The 21,536-nt window shown below is 35.4% G+C and overlaps 2 protein-coding genes across 2 annotated transcripts in view; one reads left to right on the plus strand and one right to left on the minus strand.

Annotated features, from left to right (window-relative positions):
* Positions 1 to 21,536, plus strand: part of SORCS3 (sortilin related VPS10 domain containing receptor 3) — a 694,559-nt gene that overhangs the window by 534,516 nt on the left and 138,507 nt on the right.
* On the minus strand, positions 16,739 to 17,549 carry LOC141553740 (AP-3 complex subunit sigma-1-like). The gene is made up of 2 exons (XM_074285233.1): positions 17,478 to 17,549; positions 16,739 to 17,017 (listed from the first exon to the last, which is right to left on the minus strand). The coding sequence occupies exons 1-2, from the start codon at positions 17,547 to 17,549 to the stop codon at positions 16,739 to 16,741; spliced, it is 351 nt and encodes a 116-aa protein (XP_074141334.1).

A 21,536-nucleotide genomic window follows, 5' to 3' on the forward strand; every position in this document is an offset into this window, starting at 1 on the left:
AGCCTCAGCATCGGTATTTGACCTGCCAGTAAATAGACTGAATTACTTTTTAGGTATTGACTGATTTGATTTCCTTGCTATCCAAAGGACTCCCAAAAGTCTTCTCCAGCAGCACAATTTTAAAGTATAGATTATATAGTGCTCAGTTTTCCTTATAGTCCAATTCTCACAGTCATTCATTGCTACTGGAAAAACCCATGGTTTTGATCATGTGGATCTTTGTCAGCAAGGTGATTTCTGTTTTTTTAGTATGCAGTCCAGATTTACCATGGATTTCTTCTAAGAAATATGTCATGCATTGTATTAGATGTTCCTGGCAGCTTTGTATCATATTAATTTGATACAGATATCATCTATATTTTGGCTCAAGTCATTGGTAAAAGTTAATGATCACAAGGCTGAGCAGAGATCCCTGGGATATGCTACTGGAGAATTCCTGCCACACTGATACTAGGCACTCTATGATTCTGGTCATTTGATTGGTTTTAAATCCATTTAATTCTATTATCATTTAATTCACATCTCTGTTTTTCAGAAAATAGCATGCTGTCATTTATCCAATATTTTGCAAAAATCTAGCTCAACTATACAAGTTTAGAAAATTTATGAAAAAAAGGAAATAACAATAGACCGGTATGACCTATTCATGACAGAACCATCATGGCTTTTGGTGTTCACTGCTTCCTTTTGCAGATGTTCACTTAACACACTTAAATTAATAGTTTCTAAACTTGTTAACCATTAGCAAGTATGAAGAGACAGAACTTAAAGTATTATGGCAAGGGTACTTGACCAAGTATCTGGAATCTTGATTTCTAGTCCTAGCTCACTGTGTAACATTGGGAAAAATCACTTAATTTTTCTCTTCCAAAATTAGATGAATTTGTGCTTTCCATCCCTAATGGCCAGTGACTTTATGGTTCCATAGCATAATAATGAGCACAAACTCCATTTAATATCATGACCTATGAAATAAAGTCAAAGATAATCTCTGGATACCCCTAAAACCACCTTAGGGCTGATTTGGGTTGTGAGTTACCAATTGTAGAGTGAGAATAAGGTAGTGGATGGAACCCTGTTCTAGAGATGGGTATAACTGCATTGCATTCTTGCCTCTGCCAGTAATGTTTAGGAAGTTAGGCAAATTATTCCTCCGGTCTGGATTTTAATATCTCCATTTGCAGAATAAAAGAGCTGAACTAAATAATTTTCAAATAATTTTAAACTTGTAATTTGTACTATTTTATGAACTAAGGAAGAAAATATTCAGTAGATTTATGGTTGAAAAGAATCTTATGGACTATTGAGTCTAATCCCTTTATTCTAAAAATGAGGAAGCTGGGACACAGATATTGTGACCTGTCCACAATTATATAGCTAGTAAACATCTGGGCCAGGATTTGAACTTGGATCTTCCTGATTCCAAATCTAGTATATTATCTACTTGTTACAAGAGCCAAAAATATCCATTATAGGATAAATCAGAAGAAAAAAAGAGAAACTGTTCAACAGAACATGAGGGTTTCCGTATGTTTTTTTTTCTGAGGGAAATGGGCTGACTATGTTTCTCTAAACATTATGCTAATATGGTATCTATTGGAGGGGGATTTAAAATTTGATTTTAACCTTATTTGTTCACTTTTAGTGGAGAACAAATGAATTCCTTATGTGGACTTGAGCTCTGGTTTGAGGTGAGGTGAGATCTAAAATTGATCATAACATTGGGCAGTCCATTAAAGACCAGCAATCCTGTGGATTTATTTTTTTTTCTTATTTATCCTTAAGCAGCACTGTCTGCTAGGCTCTTTTCCAGAGCTACATCAAAAGCTGTCTCTCATTAACATGATGGCTGCTGGGAAAATCACTGTCTGCTTATTGATCCCTTTTATTAGATCTGGAGAGGGGAACTATCTGGATGGCTCTCTATTGCTTAGAAAGGGATATGGTTTAGCATCAAGTTGTTATTGTGATCTTTCTTTTAAATTTTTAAATAGAAAGGCAATGCAACATAAAAGCATCACTCTTTGACTACACTTACAATCATTTTCCATACATGTAAAGCAGGGTAAATTTAATTATTGGAACAGAGAAAAGACAGTGAGCCAGGGATCTAGGGACCTGACTACTAGATTTGGCTCTACTATAAATTCAGATGGTTTTGTGCAGATCACCTCATGTGCCAATAGGATTTTCCTTCTGGATGAATTGAGAGCAATCAATCAGTTGATGCCTAAAGTCCCTTCTAGCTTTAACTTACTTTGATTCCATGATTCTGTGATCTCAACTGAGTCTGCCTTCTGGGGGTGGGGGTAGAGCTTGAGCTTTGGGGTGCCTTTGTGCTGACTTGAAATGAACATCACAACACTAAAAGCTACTGATACCCTGGAGAGAAACTCTAATAATGGGATGGAACTCAGAACACAGGCAGACATCAGCCCAAGTCACCATTTGCTCATTCTACCCCCCAATGGCCAAATAAACCATATGCCTTGGGAAAGAATAAACCTATCCAAGGAAATATCATACCCACAAAAGCAACAACAATAACTTGAATCAATACATCATCTTTCTTTCAAGTAGTTCAAATAAAGCTCACATCTCAGTTTGGCTTTGAGCATGGCCTAGGACTCATCATGACCTGAGGATTTCATCAGACTTTCCATTATCCTCCTGTCATCAAGAAAATTGGTTTTTTGAATAAAAAGTAGAAAATAAAATCTTTCCTGGGGGTTTTAATTTTTTTCAGTTAATTTAGTGTTTAAAACTAAAACAGAACAGAATATTTCTAAGTAACATGTATGTAAGTTTTTTAAATAATTATGATAAATGGTAGAAAGAGTTAGAAAATGTTGTACTCATAGAATTCCATGAAATATGCCACATATCCTAATACTTAAGGTTGTAAATAATAGAAAAATAAATATATTTTCAGAATACTGTTGTGATCAAGATGACATTCATTTTGATGTCATAGGAATGTAATTTAGAAAAAAAAATATCACAAAGAAAGTGCCTGTTTCCTTAAAAATTACTGAGCAAGAGAAAAGTAATATTCATCTTAAAATGATTTTATGCTGTGGTGTTTGAATGCCAGACTCCTCATAGTGGTAGGCTTACTGTTTATGTGGTCTTGGAAGAGTAGGAGTTCCTGAAGGTGGCAAACAACTCTGATCAGGTAATAATTAATGAGAAAGTGAATATCACAATGAGAAGCTGAGGTAAATTCTAATGAGACCCTTGATTGATTTGGATCACTCAGATATTATCAATTTCATATCATCTGTGTGACAAAAGGGAAGATACACATTTTCTCAGACCTACCTGAGCAAACACAATGATCAGGAAAGCAACCATTAGCTTAAATTTAAAATTATTTTTATTGTCTGATGTCTTAGATCTCAGCCATTTTGGTTAAATACATGCTTGCTAAAGATTTCCCAATTTGGTTAACTTCTGGATATATAAGGAGAAAAGGGGAAAGCCTTGGTCCTAATTTATAATTAATGATTAATACAAGGGAGAAATAATCATGTCACTCAGAGTACAATTTTATCTTTTTTTTTTAAATTAAAGCTTTTTTTTTTTTCTGAGGCAATTGGTGTTCAGTGACTTGCCTAGGGCCACATAGCTAAGAAGTGTTAAGTGTCTGAGGCCAGATTTGAACTTAGGTTCTCCTAACTTCAGGACTAGTACTTTATCCACTGTACCACCTAATTGCCCCTTATTAAAAGCTTTTTATTTACAAAACATATGCATGGGTAATTTTTCAACACTGACTCTTGCAAAATTTTCTGTTCCAAATTTTCTCCCCTTTCCCCTCATCGCCTTCCCTAGATAGCATGGCAAATACATGTTAAATATGTTAAAATATATATTAAATCCAATATATGTATACATATTTATACAGTTATCTAGCTGCACAAGAAAAATTGGATTTAGAAAGAAAAAAAAATACCTGAGAAAGAAAACAAAATGCAAGCAAACATCAACAGAAAGCATGAAAATGGTATGTTGTGATCCACACTCACTTGTCTAGGTACTCTCTCTGGGTATAGATGTCTCTCTTCATCATTGAACAAGTGAAACTGGTTTGAATCATTTCATTATTAAAAAGAGCCATGTCCATCAGAATTGATCATCATATAGTTTTGTTGTTGCTCTGTATCTCCTGGTTCTGTTCATTTCACTTAGTATCAGTTCATGTAAATCTCTTCAGGCCTCTCTGAAATCATCCTGCTGATCATTTCTTATTGAACAAAAATATTCCATAACATTTATATTCCATAATTTAATCAGCCATTTTCCAATTGATGGGCATTCACTCAGTTTCCAATTTCTTGCCATTACAAAGAGGGCTGTCACATACATATTTGCACAACCAGGTCCCTTTCCCTCTTTTATCCCTCTTTGGGATATAAGCCCAGTAGTAACACTTCTGGATCAAAGGGAATGCACAATTTGATAATTTTTTGAGCATAATTCCAAATTGCTCTCCAGAATGGCTGGATCCGTTCACGGTTCTACCAACAATGTGTCAGTGTCTCAGTTTTCCCACATCCCCTCTAACATTCATCATTATCTTTTCCTGTCATCTTAGCCATTCTGACAGGTGTAGTGTTATCTCAGAGTTCCTTAATTTGAATTTCTCTGCTCAATAGTGATTTGGAGCACCTTTTCATATGACTAGAAATGCTTTTAATTTCTTCATCTGAAAATTGTCTCTTCATAGCCTTTGACCATTTAACAATTGGAGAATGGCTTGAATTCTTATAAATTTAAATTACTTTTCTATATATTTTAGAAATGAGACCTTTACCCAAACCTTTGAATGTAAAAAAAAGTTTTCCCAGTTTATTGCTTCCCTTCTAATCTTATCTGCATTAGTTTTGTTTATATTAAGTTAAAAAGTTTTTGTATAATCAAATTTATCTATTTTGTGATTGATAATGGTCTCTAATTCTTCTTTGGTCACAAATTCCTTCCTCCTCCACAGATATAAGAGGTAAACTATCCTATGTTCTCCTAATTTGTTTATAATATCATTCTTTATGTCTAGATCATGAACTTATTTTGGCCTTATCTTGTTAGGTGTGGTTAGGTGTGGGTAGGTTGTGCTATACTAGTTTCCAATTTTCTCAGCAGTTTGTCAAATAGTGAGTTCTTATCCCAAAAGCTGGGGTCTTTGGCTTTTTGAAACACTAGATTACTATAGTCATTGACTATTTTATCCTGTGAACTTAATCTATTCCACCAATTAACTACTTTTGTTTCTTAGCCAGTACCCAATGGTGTTAATGACCACTGCTTTATATTATAGTTTTAGATCTGGTACAGCTAGGCCACCTTCATTTGCTTTTTTTTTTTTTTTTTTCCATTAATTCCCTTGACATTCTTGACTTTTTGTTCTTCCAGATGAATTTTTTTGTTATTTTTTCTAGCTCTATAAAAAAAAAAGTTTCTTAGGAGTTTGATTGGTATAGCACTAAATAAATAGATTAGTTTAGGTAGTATTGTCATCTTTATTATATTTGCTCGACCTATCTAAGAGCACTTGATATTTTTCCAATTGTTTAGATCTGACTTTGTGTGGAAAGTCTTTTGTAGTTTTGCTTCTATAGTTCCTGACTTTCCCTTGGCAGATAGATTCCCAAATATTTCATAATTGGGAATTCAAAAGTTATTTTAAATTGAATTTCTCTTTGTATCTATTGATATTGGTTTTTGTGAGTGATGTATAAAAATATGTGGATTTTGTATCTTGAAACTTAGATAAAGTTGTGGATTACTTCTAGTAGTTTTTAGTTGATTCTCTAGGTTCTCTAAGTATACCATCATATCATCTGCAAAGAGTGATAATTTGGATTCTTCATTGGCTACTCTAATTCCTTTTTCTTTTTCTTCTCTTATTACCAAAGCTAGCATTTCTAATACAATATTGAATAGTAAGGGTGATAATGGGCAATCTTGTTTTACCCCTGATCTTATTGGGAATAGTTCCATTTTATCACCATTACATATGATGCTTGCTGATGGTTTTAAATAGATGCTGCTGACTATTTTAAGGAAAAATCCATTTATTCCTATACTCTCTAGTGTTTTTAATAGGAATGGATGTTGAATTTTATCAAATGCTTTTTCTGCATCCCTTGGGATAATCAAATGTTTTTGTTAATTTGATTATTGATATAGTTAATTTTGCTAATAGTTTTCCTAATATTGAACCAGCCTTTTATTCCTAGTATAAGTCCTACTTGGTCATAGTGTATTATCTTGGGGATGATTTTCTGTAATCTCTTTGTTAATATTTTATTTAAGATTTTTGCATCAATATTCATTAGGGAAATTAGTCTATAATTTTCATTCTCTGTTTTCATCCTACCTGGTTTAGGTATCAATACCATGCGTGTATCATAAAAGGAATTTGGTAGGAGTCCTTCATTCTCTATTTTTAAAAGAGTTCATTGTTCTTTAAAATTGTTCTTTGGTAGAAATGTAAATCCATCTAGTCCTGGCGATTTTTTCTTTGAGGGTTGATTAATAGTTTAATCTATTTCTTTTTCTAAAATGGGACTATTTAAGTAATTTATTTCCTCTTCTGATAATCTGGGCAATCTATATTTTTGTAGTTATTCCTCCATATCACTTAAGTTATCAAATTTATTTGCATATTATTGCTCTAATTTCCTCTTCATTGGTGGAAAATTCTCCCTTTTCATTTTTGAGAATAACAATTTGATTTTCTTCTTTCCTTTTTCTAATCATATTAACTAAAGGTTTATCTATTTTGTTTTTTTTTCATAAAACCAACTTTTAGTTTTATTAATTTAATAGGTTTTTTTTTTACTTTCAATTTTATTAATCTCTCTTTTTATTTTTAGAATTTCAATTTTGGTATTTGATTGGTGGGTTTTAATATATTCTTTTTTCTAGCTTTTTTAGTTGCAAATCCAATTTATTGGTTTTTTCTTTCTCTATTTTATGCAAGTAAGCATCTAGAGATATACAATTTCCCCTTATTATCTCTTTGAATGCATCCCACAAATTTTGGTATGTTGTCTCATTATTGTTATTCTCTTGGATTTAAATAGTAATTGTATCTATGATTTGCTATTTCAACTATTCATTCTTTAGGATGAGATTATTTAGTTTCCAATTACTTTTTAGTCTATTTTCTTCCAGCCTTATATTGCATGTGATTTTTATTGCATCATGATTTGAAAAAAAATGCATTTACTATTTCTGCATTTGATTTTGAGGTTTTTATATCCTAACACATGGTCAATTTTTGTATAAATTCCATGAACTGCTGAGAAAAAAGTAAACTTATTTCTGTCTCCATTTAATTTTCTCCAAATATCTATCATATCTAATGTTTCTAACATTTTGTTAGCTTATTCTTTAACTTATTTATTTTACCTAGTTCTGAGAGAGCAAGATTGAGATCCCCCAGTAGTATAATTTTGCTGTCTATTTCTCCTTGCATCTCTCTTAACTTCTCCTTTAGGAATTTCCATGCCATACCACTTGGTGCATATATATTTAGTATTGATATTGCTTCATTATCTATGGTACCCTTTAGTAAGATATAGTTTCCTTCCTTATCTCTTTTAATTCAATCTATCTTTGCCTTTACTTGATCTGAGATCAGGATTGCTACCCCTGCTTTTTTTTCTTCACCTGAAGCATAATATATTCTGCTCCAGCACTTTACCTTCACTCTGTAAGTATCACTATGTTTTAAATGTGTTTCTTGTATACAACATATAGGTTTCTGCTTTTAATTCAGTCTTCTATCCATTTCCATTTTATGGGGGATTTCATTCCATTCACATTCACAGTTAAAATAACTAATTCTGCATTTCCTGCCATCATATTTACCCTACTTTATGCTTTTCTTTTTCCTAACCACCTTCTTTCCTTCCCAGTATTTTGCTTTTGATGACCATCTCCTGTTAGGATTCTTACAAGGTGCTAAGTCACTGAAATGGATAGAGACAATAATTATCTAATTTAGCATGGCTGATCTGATCCTACAAGGAGATGTTATGGGCCAGAACTTGAAACAAGGTACTGAGTGGAAGTGAGGAGACAATGGTTAAATCTAATTTAGCATGGATTTGATCCTACAACAAATAATGGTTTTCTAATGAAGAAATGATTGCTGTGTACTCAGTAGGCAGCATATAAGCAAGAAGCTCTCAGGTCCAGAGAGGACGTCAGGAGATTCAGAGTAAAAAGGACTTCGAGAGGACTTCAAGAGATTCAGAGTCAAGATTCCTTCCAACTTCCACCTTTGTGCTGGCTGGAGACATTGGAAGGACAAGAGGCTAAAGCTCCGCTGGAGAGATTTGGAGGGAGCTCTTGGAACCAGGGAGAGAGATAGGCCTTTATTAAAGCTAATTGGGCCCAGGAAAAGATTCAGGACTTTGAAGGACACAATAAAGGATCTGGACTTTTACTCCTGGCTACATTTGGAGTGATTATTGAACTGAACTGAAAAGAAGGTTGCTCCCAGAAGCTCCCCAAGAAACCTGCTCCAAAAGAAAGATTATATTTTTAGAGAAGAGAACATTACAACCTCCCTCATACAGTCCTCCCCCTTTAGAGCCTTTTCCCCCTTTTTACACCTTTCTCCTAATTCTTCTGTTTTCCCTTTATTAGTTTTTCCCTTTCTTTTCCCCCTTTCCCTCCTACTTCTCTATAAGGTGAGACAAGTTTCTTTATGATACCATATGTCTGATATTCTCTCTTGGAGTCAAATTTCAGAAGGGTAAGATTCACATAATGCTCATCTTCCTCCATTCTTTCCCTCAATATAATAGGTTTTCTTTATCTCTTAGTGAGATGTAATTTCTCTTATTTTACCTCCTTTTCCCTCTTCTTCCAGTATGATCCCCTTCCCACCTCTAGTTTCTTTTTCATATTATCATAATAAAACCAAATTATACCTACATTCTCTAAGTATTCCCATAACAGAAATATAGTTTTCAAGAGTTCTTTCCTTTTTATCTTTTTATGCTTCTCTTGAATTCTGTATTTGGAGATCATATTTTTTGTTTAATTCTGGTCTTTTCATTAGAAATAGGTGAAATTCACCTATATAATTTAATGTCCATCTTCTTCCCTAAAAGATAATGTTCATTTTACCTGGATAGTTTATTCTTGGCTATAATCTCAGTTCCTTCAGAATATCAGATTCCAGGCCCTTCAATCCTTTAAGGTAGAAGCTGCTAAATCCTGGGTAATCCTTATTGTGGCTCCTGAGTATTTAAATTCTTTCTTTCTGGCTCCTTGCAAATCTTTTTCTTGGTAAGATAATTCTGAAATTTAGCCACAATATTCTGTGGGGATTTAATTTTGGGGTTTCTTTCAGGAGGTGATGGATGCATTCTTTCAATGGGTATTTTATCTTCTGTTTATAAAATATCAGGGAAGTTTTCTTTTATCATTTCCTGTAATGTAATGTCTAGGTTTTTTTTTTTTTTCATCATGGCTTTCAGGAAGCCCAATAATCCTTAGATTGTCTCTCCTAGATCTATTTTTTAGGTTAGTTGTTTTTCCTAGAAGATATTTCATATTTTCTTCTATTAATTCATTTATTTGTTTTTGTTTGATGGATTCTTGAAGTCTTATTGAGTTATTAATTTCCATTTGTTTAATTCTAATTTTTACTGTATTATTTTCTTCCATTACCTTTTTTAGTTCCTTTTGCAATTGGGCAATTAAATTTTTCTGTTCATTGCATTCTTTTTCCCTTTTTTCCATTCTTCCTGCAATGATCTCATTTCATTTCCCCATTTTTCTTCTAACTCTCTTTTAAGATCCTTTGTGCAATCTTTGAAAAAAGCCTTGTGAAATGAACACCAGCTCATGTCTCTCTTTGGGGCTTCTTCTAGAGTTGCTTTGCCTTTAGGAACTTCAGGATTTGAGATCTGTTATTCTCTATATCCATAAAAGTTGTCTATGGTGAGAGTTCTTTTTTGTTTTTTTAATTCATTTTTTTAAGGTTTGAAGTCTGTTCAATGCAATGGAACATAGCTGCTTTAGTTTGCTCCAAGACAGTTCTGCTGTTCTTCTGGCGCTCAGTTGCTGGAACTCTATCTTCCCAGAAATCAGCCAGAGTCAGGATCACTAAATGTCTTTATTCTTGATCTTTTACCGTCACCCTCCAACTTCAGGTCACAAGTGCAAAAGAGCGTGAGTTCCACGACCCAAGTTTGTCCTCCTCCTCCTCCTACTCCTCCCACACAAGTCACTTCCCCCTCTTTGTCCCACCAATCAAGTCAGCACAGAACAGCTGGGGAGGGTCAACCTTCAAATAAGTTAATAGGGAACTGTCCAATTGGCAATTAGTCTCACACTTGCTTCATTATCCAAGTGCATTGCTCAGTTCTAGCCCTTTATATCTCCCACTTTCTTTTGTTTTAGACCACAGATAGTTGTGCCATCCCTGACTTTTCAGGGAGGTGAGAACCCCAAAAAAGAGGTAATCACGCCCCCCCCCCCAACTTCTCAGGAGGGGAGATGAAAGCACTAAGAAGGAGATAATCACGCCCTCCCTGACATCTCAGGAAGAGAGATGAAAAGCACCAAAGAGAAGTGGGGATTGCTAGCGGGTTTTTGGGTTGAAGGGCCTTATTAGAGACAAGTATGCACAAACCCATCAGCATGGGAGTTATTACACAAGCACATAGCAATAACACAGAGGCTATTAGTGATGACTCTCCCCACAATCAGTGCAGACTCGATGTGGTGTAACAAACAGGAATTATACATGCAAGTAGTGATATAACAAACAATATAAATCAACATGGTATTGTAAGAGATTTCCAGAAGTCCTAGAAGGAGGGTATGTAAACATCAGTTACACATACACCTTCTTCAGCAACCAAGAGATAGTCCAAAACCAATCTATTGTCCATCTATTGCCTTCACGTGTTAGGGAATCCAATGATCCCCACAAATTTTTGAAGTCCTACATCAATCTTTTTATATGTTAGGGAATCCAATGATCCCAACAGGTTTTGAAGTTATGATGCCTCAGAGAATCCAATGATTCCTGAGGACTTTCAGTCCTACAATAGTCTTATGATGCCTCAGAGAATCCAATGATTCCTGAGGATTTTCAAGTACTACAATAGTCTTATGATGTCTCAGAGAATCCAATGATTCCTAAGGGCTTTCAAGTCCTACAATAGTCTTATGATATCTCAGAGAATCCAATGATTCCTGAGGATTTTCAAGTCCAACAATTTTTGATGTCCATGGGTCAAATGTCATAACTGCCAGATTCTTTCAGTGGTGGGCACAGTCAGCAACGGAACCACCCAATGTTTCTTGGGTCTTCTCCTTTGTTTCAAGGGTCTGCTCTGTCTCTCTCCGATGGACAAGGTGAATATGGCTCGTTGGCACCCATCTGATTCCTTCTGCATCTGTGGAGATATGAACAAACCCTCTCCCCCAAGCAGTTAACCTATCTGGTCCCTTCCATTCACCACTTTCTGGGTTTCTCCACATCACCTGGAGATTATCTAAAGACAGTGGTGCTACTTGCACTGGACACTGCCCTTCCGGTGGGTTATAAAACCTGATTGCCGGAGCCAGTGCATCTTTGTCAAAAATTTAAAAAATGAATGGTATAGAGAACTAAATTTAGAAGTTCTCTAGGGTTACCCGTGGTTCCCCCTTTCTTTTGCTTTTGGAGGAGTGTCTTAATATCTCTGTTTCTTTTCTCTACTATTGCCTGCCCTTGAGGATTAAAGGGTATGCCCGTGGTATGTAAAATCTTATACTGTGAACAAAAGTATGTAAAATGTTTAGATGTATATGCAGGTCCATTGTCTGTTTTTATTGCTTGTGGCACACCCATAATTGCAAATGCTTGTATAAAGAATTCAGTGACCACTCGGGCTGTCTCTTTTGCTGCTGGCATTGCAATGTGAATCCTGAAAGGGTGTCTACCACGACATGGATAAAAGATAGACAACCAAAAGATTTATAATGGGTCACATCCACTTGCCAAATTTCATTAGGTCTCAAACCATGAGGGTTCTTCCCTGGAGGGAGTGTAGGAGCATGGAAAAGAAGGCAAGCTGCACAGACTTTTACTATGCTCCTAGCTTCTTCTCTTATTATTCCAAATTGCAAACGTAAAGCTCGGGCAGCCTGATGATATTTAGAATGAGACTCTTGTGCTTCTTGAAATAAAGGAGTACTGGCCAGCATGGTTAGAAGGCTATCTGCCTTTGAATTACCATCAAAAATAGGACCTGGAAGTCCACTATGGGAGTGGACATGCAAAATCTAAATCTTACCTGGATGCTTTCTCAATTGCTCTTGAAGTTCTTTAAAGAGCTGATATATATTAGAGGCTACAAATTTTATTTGGGCTGTGGCAATTCTTTGTACCACACCTACTGAATAGGCCGAATCAGATATTATATTTATGTCTCCCGGATAATAAGCAAGAGCTAGAATGATAGCATACAATTCATTCTGCTGACTGGACTGAAAAGGAGTTCTGATTATTCTCTTTATAGTTAAATCCCGAGAATATCTATTAGAATACTCACCTAATCTCTGGGTCACTGGAGGACTTCGGTGGAAGTAGGGTGCCAGCTCCATGTTTGGACGCCAAATGCTGGGATTCTATGTTCCCAGAAATCAGCCAGAGTTAGGATCTCTAAACATCTTTATTCTTGATCTTTTACCGTCACCCTCCAATGCCAGGTCACGAGTTTGAGAGAGTGTGAATTCCACGACCCAAGTTTCTCCTCCTCCTCCTACTCCTCCCACACAAGTCACTTCCCCCTCTGGCTTTGTTCTGGTTGAAAGCACTCAGATAAATATACCCTACATGTCCATTTTCAGAGTGGACCTTCAAATCATTTATAATCAGGCTGCTAGAATCTTATATTTGCAAATTGTGATAACTAAAGAGGAAGCTAAGAGCATGGCAAAAAGCTACACAGCTTATCTTTCTTTCACTCTCCTATACTCCCTATAGGACAAAACCCTTATGGTTTAAAATTTAATGTTTTAAGACCAATGGACATTATGGCTTCATTCCAATCTGGAGAAGCAGCTAGACATGTGATCAACCATTTTTTCATTGTAGAAATTTCACATGCATTTAAGACAGTTTATGGATTGGCTTACAAATATTTTGCCTTTAGGTGTTTTTGCATTGAATTTGACTTTGCCCATTCCTTTGGCATATCTTATAATCCTATTAGAAAAGTCATTACTGCACAGACTATATCCCCAAGATCTTCTCTTCTAAACAAGAGAAGGAAATTTTGGGATATGCACAAGATGTGGCAATACATATATGTGATTGCTTGCAATTTTAAAATTTTGATTTTACATTTTTAAACACTTTTGATTTTATATCTTCAAAGTATTTTGATTTTACATTACTATTTTGATTTTATATTTTTAAGTTATTTAGTTCTTACACTTATAATCTATTTTGGTTTTACACTTTTAAATTATTTTGGTTTTACATTTTTAAATTCTTTGCATTTTATCTTAGCAATACACTTCAGGCATACACAGAAAGTGCAGCTAAGTGACAGAATGACTAACTTTTGTCTGACTTTTGTTAATCTTTTTGATAACAACTTTGTTTCCACTGTGATGTGGAAAGGCCTAGATGGCATTTGGAAAGGCCCAAGTTGGGCCCCGGGTACATTCCTTTCTAGGTGCAGATCCAGCAGCAGAGTTCATCCCCACTAGAGACATTTGTGACCTGGGGATCCAAGAGAAGGACCAGACAACAGCCCAGAGGGACCAGCCAGATGTCAACAGCCCTTCAGACCTGATGGCAGCAATGTCCCTCCTGACCGTGACACCAGAGACAGCAGACAGTTCCAGTGTTGCTGCTGAATTGGACTGTTTTGGGTGATATGCAATATAAGACTGTAAATGGACAATGGGCCTGTTTGCTCCTCCTGTGGCTACTTGCCATATGGTGGCCTGGGGAGAGGTCTTGCCCTATGCTTTCTATTGAAGGACTATGCTTTTAAATTAGTGGGTGAAAAACCAACGCACCCACCTGCCGTTGTTATTGAGACAATGTTACTGGACATGACTTTGCTTATGTGCACCTGTGAAACTAGAATTGTTCTAGGATTGTGAAAAGTGCAATAGAGAATTGTGATAAGCTAGAATTGGTCTAGAATTGTGATAAATTTAACTAGAATTGTGACAACCTACCTCACTGATATTTAATTGTTAACTAGAATTGTGATGTTTTACCTTGTTGACTTCCCACCTCAGTGTTGACATCCTACTTCATTGGCATCCAACCTCTTTGGCTTATTATCTCGAGTATGACTTTGATGAATGGGTTGAACAGTTGGGCCACTGTTGAGCCTGGTTCTCATTGTCATACATCTGTTTACTGATCTGCTGCTTTGTACCTCCTTGGGCATAACACTCTGTCATCTCATGGATCAAGTGAACTATAGCTGGTGCTAAAAGTTTAATGAGATGTGTAGTTCCCGCAAAACAAGAGAAGGGAATTGTAAGGATGTGGTTCCCGCAAAACAAGAGAAGGGAAATGTAAGGGCCCTTTAAATGGGTGGACACGGTGCAATGGGAGATTGAGGCCTGGAAGAAATCTCTGTGGATATTAGGACTGCCTTGTAGGTGGGTTCTTGGCCATACTGAGATAGCTTCATTATGGGTGACTCTCTCACTGATTGGCTGTGTGTGTGACCTCACAGTCCTATATAAGCCCACTGCAGGCAGCAGTCGCTTTCTTTAACCTGGCGCTCTCTACCCTTGCTCCCTAGCCTGGGTGGCTAAGCCGAGATGGGTAGCCAAAAGAGGTAAGGATTTTGGTAGTGAACACGTGGGTCTTCTGACCAGGTGTTCACTCAGGAACCAACAAGTCAGAGTATCAAGTCAGGGCATTATGTGAGTAGGTATAATAAAGGCTTTTAAGATTACACATGGCTGTTCTTGAGTGTGTTACCGGTTATTAAACTATAGATTCAAGAGATCGTGGCCAGAGACCTTTGAAGGCCTCAGAGGAGGCGAGCCGGATAGAGTTGACACTTCAAAGGTCAGTGGTCAAAGGTACTCTGTTGGGCCTAGGGCAGACTAGTAATTGTAACTGCCAGGTGGGCACGTTACAAATGGCGCCCCATGTTGGGTGCCAAATGCTGGAACTCTATCTTCCCAGAAATCAGCTGGAGTCAGGATCACTAAACGTCTTTATTCTTGATCTTTTACCGTCACCCTCCAACTTCAGGTCACAAGTGCAAAAGAGCGTGAGTTCCACGACCCAAGTTTGTCCTCCTCCTCCTCCTCCTCCCACACAAGTCACTTCCCCCTCTTTGTCCCACCAATCAAGTCAGCACAGAACAGCTGGGGAGGGTCAACCTTCAAACAAGTTAATAGGGAACTGTCCAATTGGCAATTAGTCTCACACTTGCTTCATTATCCAAGTGCATTGCTCAGTTCTAGCCCTTTACAGAAAAATCTGAATAAAAGGGAAAAACCATGAAAGAAAAAAAGAAACAGAAGGGGAAAAAAATGAACGTAGCATATGTTGATTTACATTGAGTCTCTAAAGTTCTCTTTCTGAATGCAAATGGTATCTTCTATCCAAAATTTGTTGGATCATTGAACTAAGAAGAACAAATTATTTCATAGTTGATCATTGCACAATCTTACTGTTACTGTGTACAATGTATTCCTGGTTCTACTTGTTTCTTTCTATATCAGTTCATGTAAATCTTTCCAGGTCTTTTAAAAATCAGCTTAGTGTTCATTTTTTATGAATAATAATATCCTTTTAACTTCATATCTTATAACTTATTCAGCCATTCCCTAATTGTTGGGAACCTACTCACTTTCCAATTTATTGCCACCACAAAAAGAGATGCTACAAATATTTTTGCACATGTAGTCCCTTTTTCTTCCTTTATGATTTCTTTGGGATATAGACCCAGTAGTAGCACCACTGGATCAAAGGGTATGCAAAGTTTAGCTCTGTGTGCATAGTTCCAAATTGTTTCATTTCACAACTCCACCAACAGTGCATCGGTGTCCTTGTTTTCCCACATCCCTCCAGCATTTATCATTATCTTTTCCTGTTATCTTAGTCAATCTGAGAAGTGTGAAGTGGTAGGTAACTCAGAGTTCTTTTAATAATCAATAGTGATCTAGAGCATTTTTTTCATATAACTTTAGATGGTTTTAATATTGTCATCTGAAAATTGTCTGTTTATATCCTTTGATGATTTGTCAATTCAGGAATGACTTGTATCCTTATAAATTTGATACAGTTATTTATATATTTTAGAAATGGAGCTTTTATCAGAAATAGTGACTGTGAAAATTTTTTTCAACTTTGAACCTGATTTTTAATTTTGCTTGTATTTATTTTTTTGTGCAAAACCTTTTTAATTTAATGTATTCAAAGTTGCCCAGAGGTTTGAGCTTATTTCAATATAGGTCTATGTCGAGTTTGACATTATTTTCCAGTTTTCCCAGCAATTTTTGTCAGATAGTGAGTTCTTATCCAAGAAGCTGGAGTTTTGTGGTTGTTCATCACATGTATCTAACCTATTCCACTGATCCACCACTCTATTTCTTAACCAGTTACCAAATATTTTGATAACTGCTGCTTCATAATATAGTTTTAGGTCAGGTACTGCTAGGCCACCATCCTATATCTTATCATTATTGTAAGCCTTTTATTTAAAAGAAGGCATATATAACATTTTCATGCTAATGTCACCAATTTATTATTTCTTGGGATATCAGGAAGATTCATATTCCTTAGAATAGATACTCCCTGGGCTGAAGGTCCTGCTAAGCCAGTGTCAGATTTTTCCAATTTATTTTGCACGTCAGTTTGAGTAACAATTATATTCATGTTAGTCTCCAAAACCATTACTTCCATCAACATTTCTGCCAGAATATCATGCACTTTGTCAACATGGAAAATGAAATCCAGTTCATAGACATTTTCAAAGAATTTATTTAGAGTCTCCATGAATACTTGTATTAGGTCAAAAATGCCATGTTCACTTTCTGAAAAATCCTCAAAGAAGACAAAATAGAATGTGGCATAATGTCTTTAAATTAATTTATTGTCAGAGCTACCCATTAGGAAGCCTCCTTCTAGGAAATTACACATATTTTCATTTTATTTAGACACCAAATGGAAAATTTCCCTGATGATTTGTTGCTGTGTATCTTCACTGTGCTAGATGGCACAGTGGATAGAGTACTGGGTCTGGAATCAGGAAAACTCTTCTTTCTGAATTCAAAGCCAGTCTCATAAACACTTACTAGTTGTGTGAACCAGGGCAAGTCATTTCAACCTATTTGCCTCAATTTCCTCATTTGGAAAAATGAGCCAGAGAAGAAAATAGCAAATTATTTCTTTGTCAAGAAAATCCCAAATAGGGTCATGAAGAGTCAAACATGATTTTAAATGACTGAACAAAATCTTCTCTATAGGGTTTGTAAAACTGGGAGAACTGAAGTTCCCATTGATTGTTGAAGATGAAGATCATTGCCTTGAGCATGGGAGCTTCACCAGGGGGAAGGTTTAGGAGGAGAAAGGGTATGGCTAGATTGGTGTTGTCTCTCTAGAGATTAGCCCTGGAGTCTGCTCAGCCATTCTTTTCTGCTACAGTGGGCTGCAATGGAGGAAGGAGAGATCCTCTGGGAGTTTTAAAATTATGTCAGGAAAGAATGGAAATCCAGTCTATTGTCAGCATTTTTCTTTTTAACCAAAACAAGGAACCAGGATATTGAGGATTTTTTTTTAAAGAAATATATTTATTCCAAACTTAGTTTGTCTCCTGAGTAGCCATGTATCATCCACTAGATATTTTTTAGACATCTGAAACTCAGCATGTCCAGGACAGAACTGAAGATATAGAATGAGATTCATTTTTTTTTTTAAATTGGCCAATTTAAGAATTTGTTTTGTTTGTTTATAGATATTTGTTACAGATAGCTTTCTTTTCCTTCTTACTTTTTTTTAAAGGAAAAATGAGAGAAAAAGTATTTTTCAATGAAAATAGTAAAATAAAAAAATATCAATGTAATTTTATCTATGTACATCACTCATGTATCACCTTTCTTAGATATATAGATAAAAGATAAGGAAACCTGAAGAATGGATGTTGCTATTTATATAAATAGGGAAGTTTAGAAAAGGAAAAAAGGGTAGAGTTTGGGTGGAAAGATATTTAATCATAATCTATCCATGATTACTCACTCATACTTTGCTTCTTATTCTTTCTCATTTAAAATGAAAAATGTTTAAGGAATAGACCTTACCCACTGATGATTGTTTTGATATACAGATTGTGCTGCAATAGTGAGGGTGATCCGGAGTTGAAATATTATGGAGAAAGAGATGGAAGAAATTTACCTGCCTAGCTTCTGTGGATGTCTGGGTTAGATTAGGTTCTAACTGGCTTGAAAAGTATAGCCCCTGAAAGCCAAGGGTAGAAAGCAAACTAGAGGAAGTGAGAAATGACACAGTTAGACTAGAGAAAGCCAGAATTGGCTAAGAGATTGAAGGTAGAATGTGATCTCCCTTTGAGCAGTTGATCACCTATCCCTTTCAATAGAAGACCAATGAGAAAACATTGGACTAAATCCTAGTTAAGAAGGATAAATACAAAGTTTTATGCTTTATTTCAAAATTTTGATTTCACAAATATAAGATGGGAAGATGTTTATACTTTGGGTCTTAGTGGATTTCAAGATCAACATAAACCAGGAGTGTAATGTTGAAGTCAAAATTGCTTTTGTGATTCAGGCTGCATTAAGAAAAGGATTGCTCCCAAGAATAAGGTCCACTTTCCTCTGCTCTTAATAGATCACATCAGGAAACCATATTCAGTATTATATTCAATTTGGGGTACTACAATTTAAGCAAGATGTTGATAAATTGATGATATTCTAGGAAAGAGCAAATAGGCATCACTGTGGCAGAGTGGATAGAGTACTATAATGGGAATGAAGAAGAGAACTGGGAATTCTGCCTCAGACACTTACTAGTTGTGTGACTATGGATAAGCCACTTATTCCTCTCAGCCTAAGCCATTATAAAGTAGGAAATAATAATACTTATCTTATGGAGTTATAAAATTCAAAGAAAATAATGCACATAAAGTGCTTTATAAACCATAAAGCACTACATAAATGCTAGTTATTGGTATACTAATAATGTTAATTAATATGAATATATATGAATGGGTTAAAGGACTTGGGAATAGTCAGACAATAGAATTGAAGAGTTTGAGGAGACAAGATAGATGTCTTTCAAGTAGCTTAAGAATTGTCATCTGTTTGATCCTGAAAAACAACTAAGAGTGCCAAGTGTGTCAAGGACATAACTTTGGTTTAATGTCAAGAAAACCTTCCTAACACTTTGATCTTTCTAAAAGAATAATAAACTGTCTCTCCCTTATGGAACTCCCTTATTGAAAGTCTTCAAGCCAAGAGTGAATAACCTCTGGAAAATTACATATATGATTTTTAAAGGGATTTAAAGGTGTTCTTGTTTATGGACAGATGGTACTAGGTGGCTATTGAGATTCTTTCCAAAAGTAAAATTTATAATTCTCCTATCTGATGTATAACATGCTATGGGACACAAAGTATTTTGTAATCCAAACTATAACTGGTTAAGAAGTATAGTAATGTGAATTGATGAAATCAATATAATCTTAAACTGTATAAGATTTTTTTTTTGTTTTAACAAAATATTTTTATAACTGCAGTTCAGTGAAGCTAATTTCCTTTGCAATACTATGGACTTTATTTTATTCAGTAAAAAAAATAATGCTGAGAAGGTGACCAAAGACTTCATCAGGATGCCAAAAGAGTGTATGACTTAAAAAAAGATTAAGTGGGGCAGCTAGGTGGTGCAGTGGATAGAGCACCAGCCCTGAAGTCAAGAGGACCTGAGTTCAAATGTGAACTCAGACACTTACCACTTCCTAGCTGCGTGACCCTGAGCAAGTCACTTAACTCCAATTGTCTCAGCAAAAACAACAACAAAAAAGATTAAGAATTCTTCAATAGTTCATGAAAATCCTCTATCACAGTAATGTTATTTAACATAAAATAATTAATTTCTTAAGCAAGAAATTCAAAATATCTTAAAGGGATCCCACATCTATTGAGTCTGGTTTAAAAACAGTAGCAGCAGCAGTACTATTATTATATAGGGTCTGCAAGACCTTGAAATTCAAAAAAGAAGAAATTATTTTCAATTTTTAACTTAGTAGAACTACATTATTTTATGTCTTAACATTAAAAAATGTTTAATTGATGGGTCTATTATATTTTAAAACAGTAATTTTCCACTGGCTTTGTCTAGATAATATAACTACATGACTAGTGTTTTCAAATAATGAGGATGTTTTCCCCTTTCTGTCCTCATTACTTATCTAGTAAGTTCACTTATACCTTCGGCCCTTATATCCCTTGGGCTGGTCAATATTGTCTTTGGAACCTTGAAGGCATTAGAAAAGATTGAGCTACTTGGCTAAATAAAAGAGTAAAGTTGAAGATGATAGAGACTTCAATAGAGAAATTAAAACCACATGCTTAATTCAGTAGAGAGCAGGCCCAAGTAACCTAGTATAGTGATGCCATTTGTAAAGATCCTATGTTCAATAAGGAACAGTTGAAAATCTCACAAGAAGACGAATCTCTCTAGCACCAGTCAATAAATCTCTACTTCACAAAAATTCCTCAGGTTGGCTCTTCATGTGTTGTCTTTATACTTCTTCACTCTTTGTGTAAAAGATGTGCATGTATCTTAAGTTTTTAGAGAAATACTCTAATATAAATTTTCTTGCTACACTATTTTAGTAATTGTTGGATTAATTGTCTTGTCTGGTCAAGTATTTGAATGTAAATACATTAGTGGGTCCTACTGTGCTACAATGTTAGGAATGATATTCTGCCAAATAATTCGAATTGAAGGTAGTCATCTTTTAGAGAATCCAATCTATGTGTGCAATTTGGGAGTAATAGCCACAAGAGGTACTGCATATTGAAAGTCAAAAAACCAAAGTTAAAAAATTACAAAGTTATTTTAGGGTGGGAGCAAGAACTAATAATTGGACAAATTTAGCTTGATTTAGATGGCAGAACCCTCAAAGGAAATAGGACTTCCAATAAGTAGAAACCCTGTTATATGTGACTGAAAGGTAGATGCCCTCTCACAGGTGGTGATAATGTTTTAAATTAGTAACAGAGTCTGTAATCTTCCTGATTCATAGAACTGGCCCCTGAGAAGCACTGAATATACAAGAATTTATTAATTATTCCCCTTGAGTTTTACTTTGTTTTACTATTCCACAAAGTTTCTACTATTGTCCAACCCTCAAATACCAATACTATTCACTTCGAACAGCATGATGTTAGGGAAGTGACATTAAGCTTGACATCAGAAAATCTGCCCTTGGTTCTTAGTTCTCTGAGAACTAGTTGTGTGGTATGGAGTCAGGTACTTATTCTGAGTTTTAATATTCTCTTCT

This window comes from Sminthopsis crassicaudata, chromosome 2, assembly GCF_048593235.1.
Source record: "Sminthopsis crassicaudata isolate SCR6 chromosome 2, ASM4859323v1, whole genome shotgun sequence".
Classification (NCBI taxonomy): domain Eukaryota; kingdom Metazoa; phylum Chordata; class Mammalia; order Dasyuromorphia; family Dasyuridae; genus Sminthopsis; species Sminthopsis crassicaudata.

Bases quoted from the DNA above. Each gene is read 5' to 3' on its own strand.
- LOC141553740 (XM_074285233.1), bottom strand. From the start codon at position 17,549: ATGCTCAAGGCAATGATCTTCATCTTCAACAATCAATGGGAACTTCAG. The intron at 17,018-17,477 runs AGAGAAGATTTT...GACCTAATACAA, and splicing joins CCCAGTTTTACAAACCCTAT to GTATTCATGGAGACTCTAAA.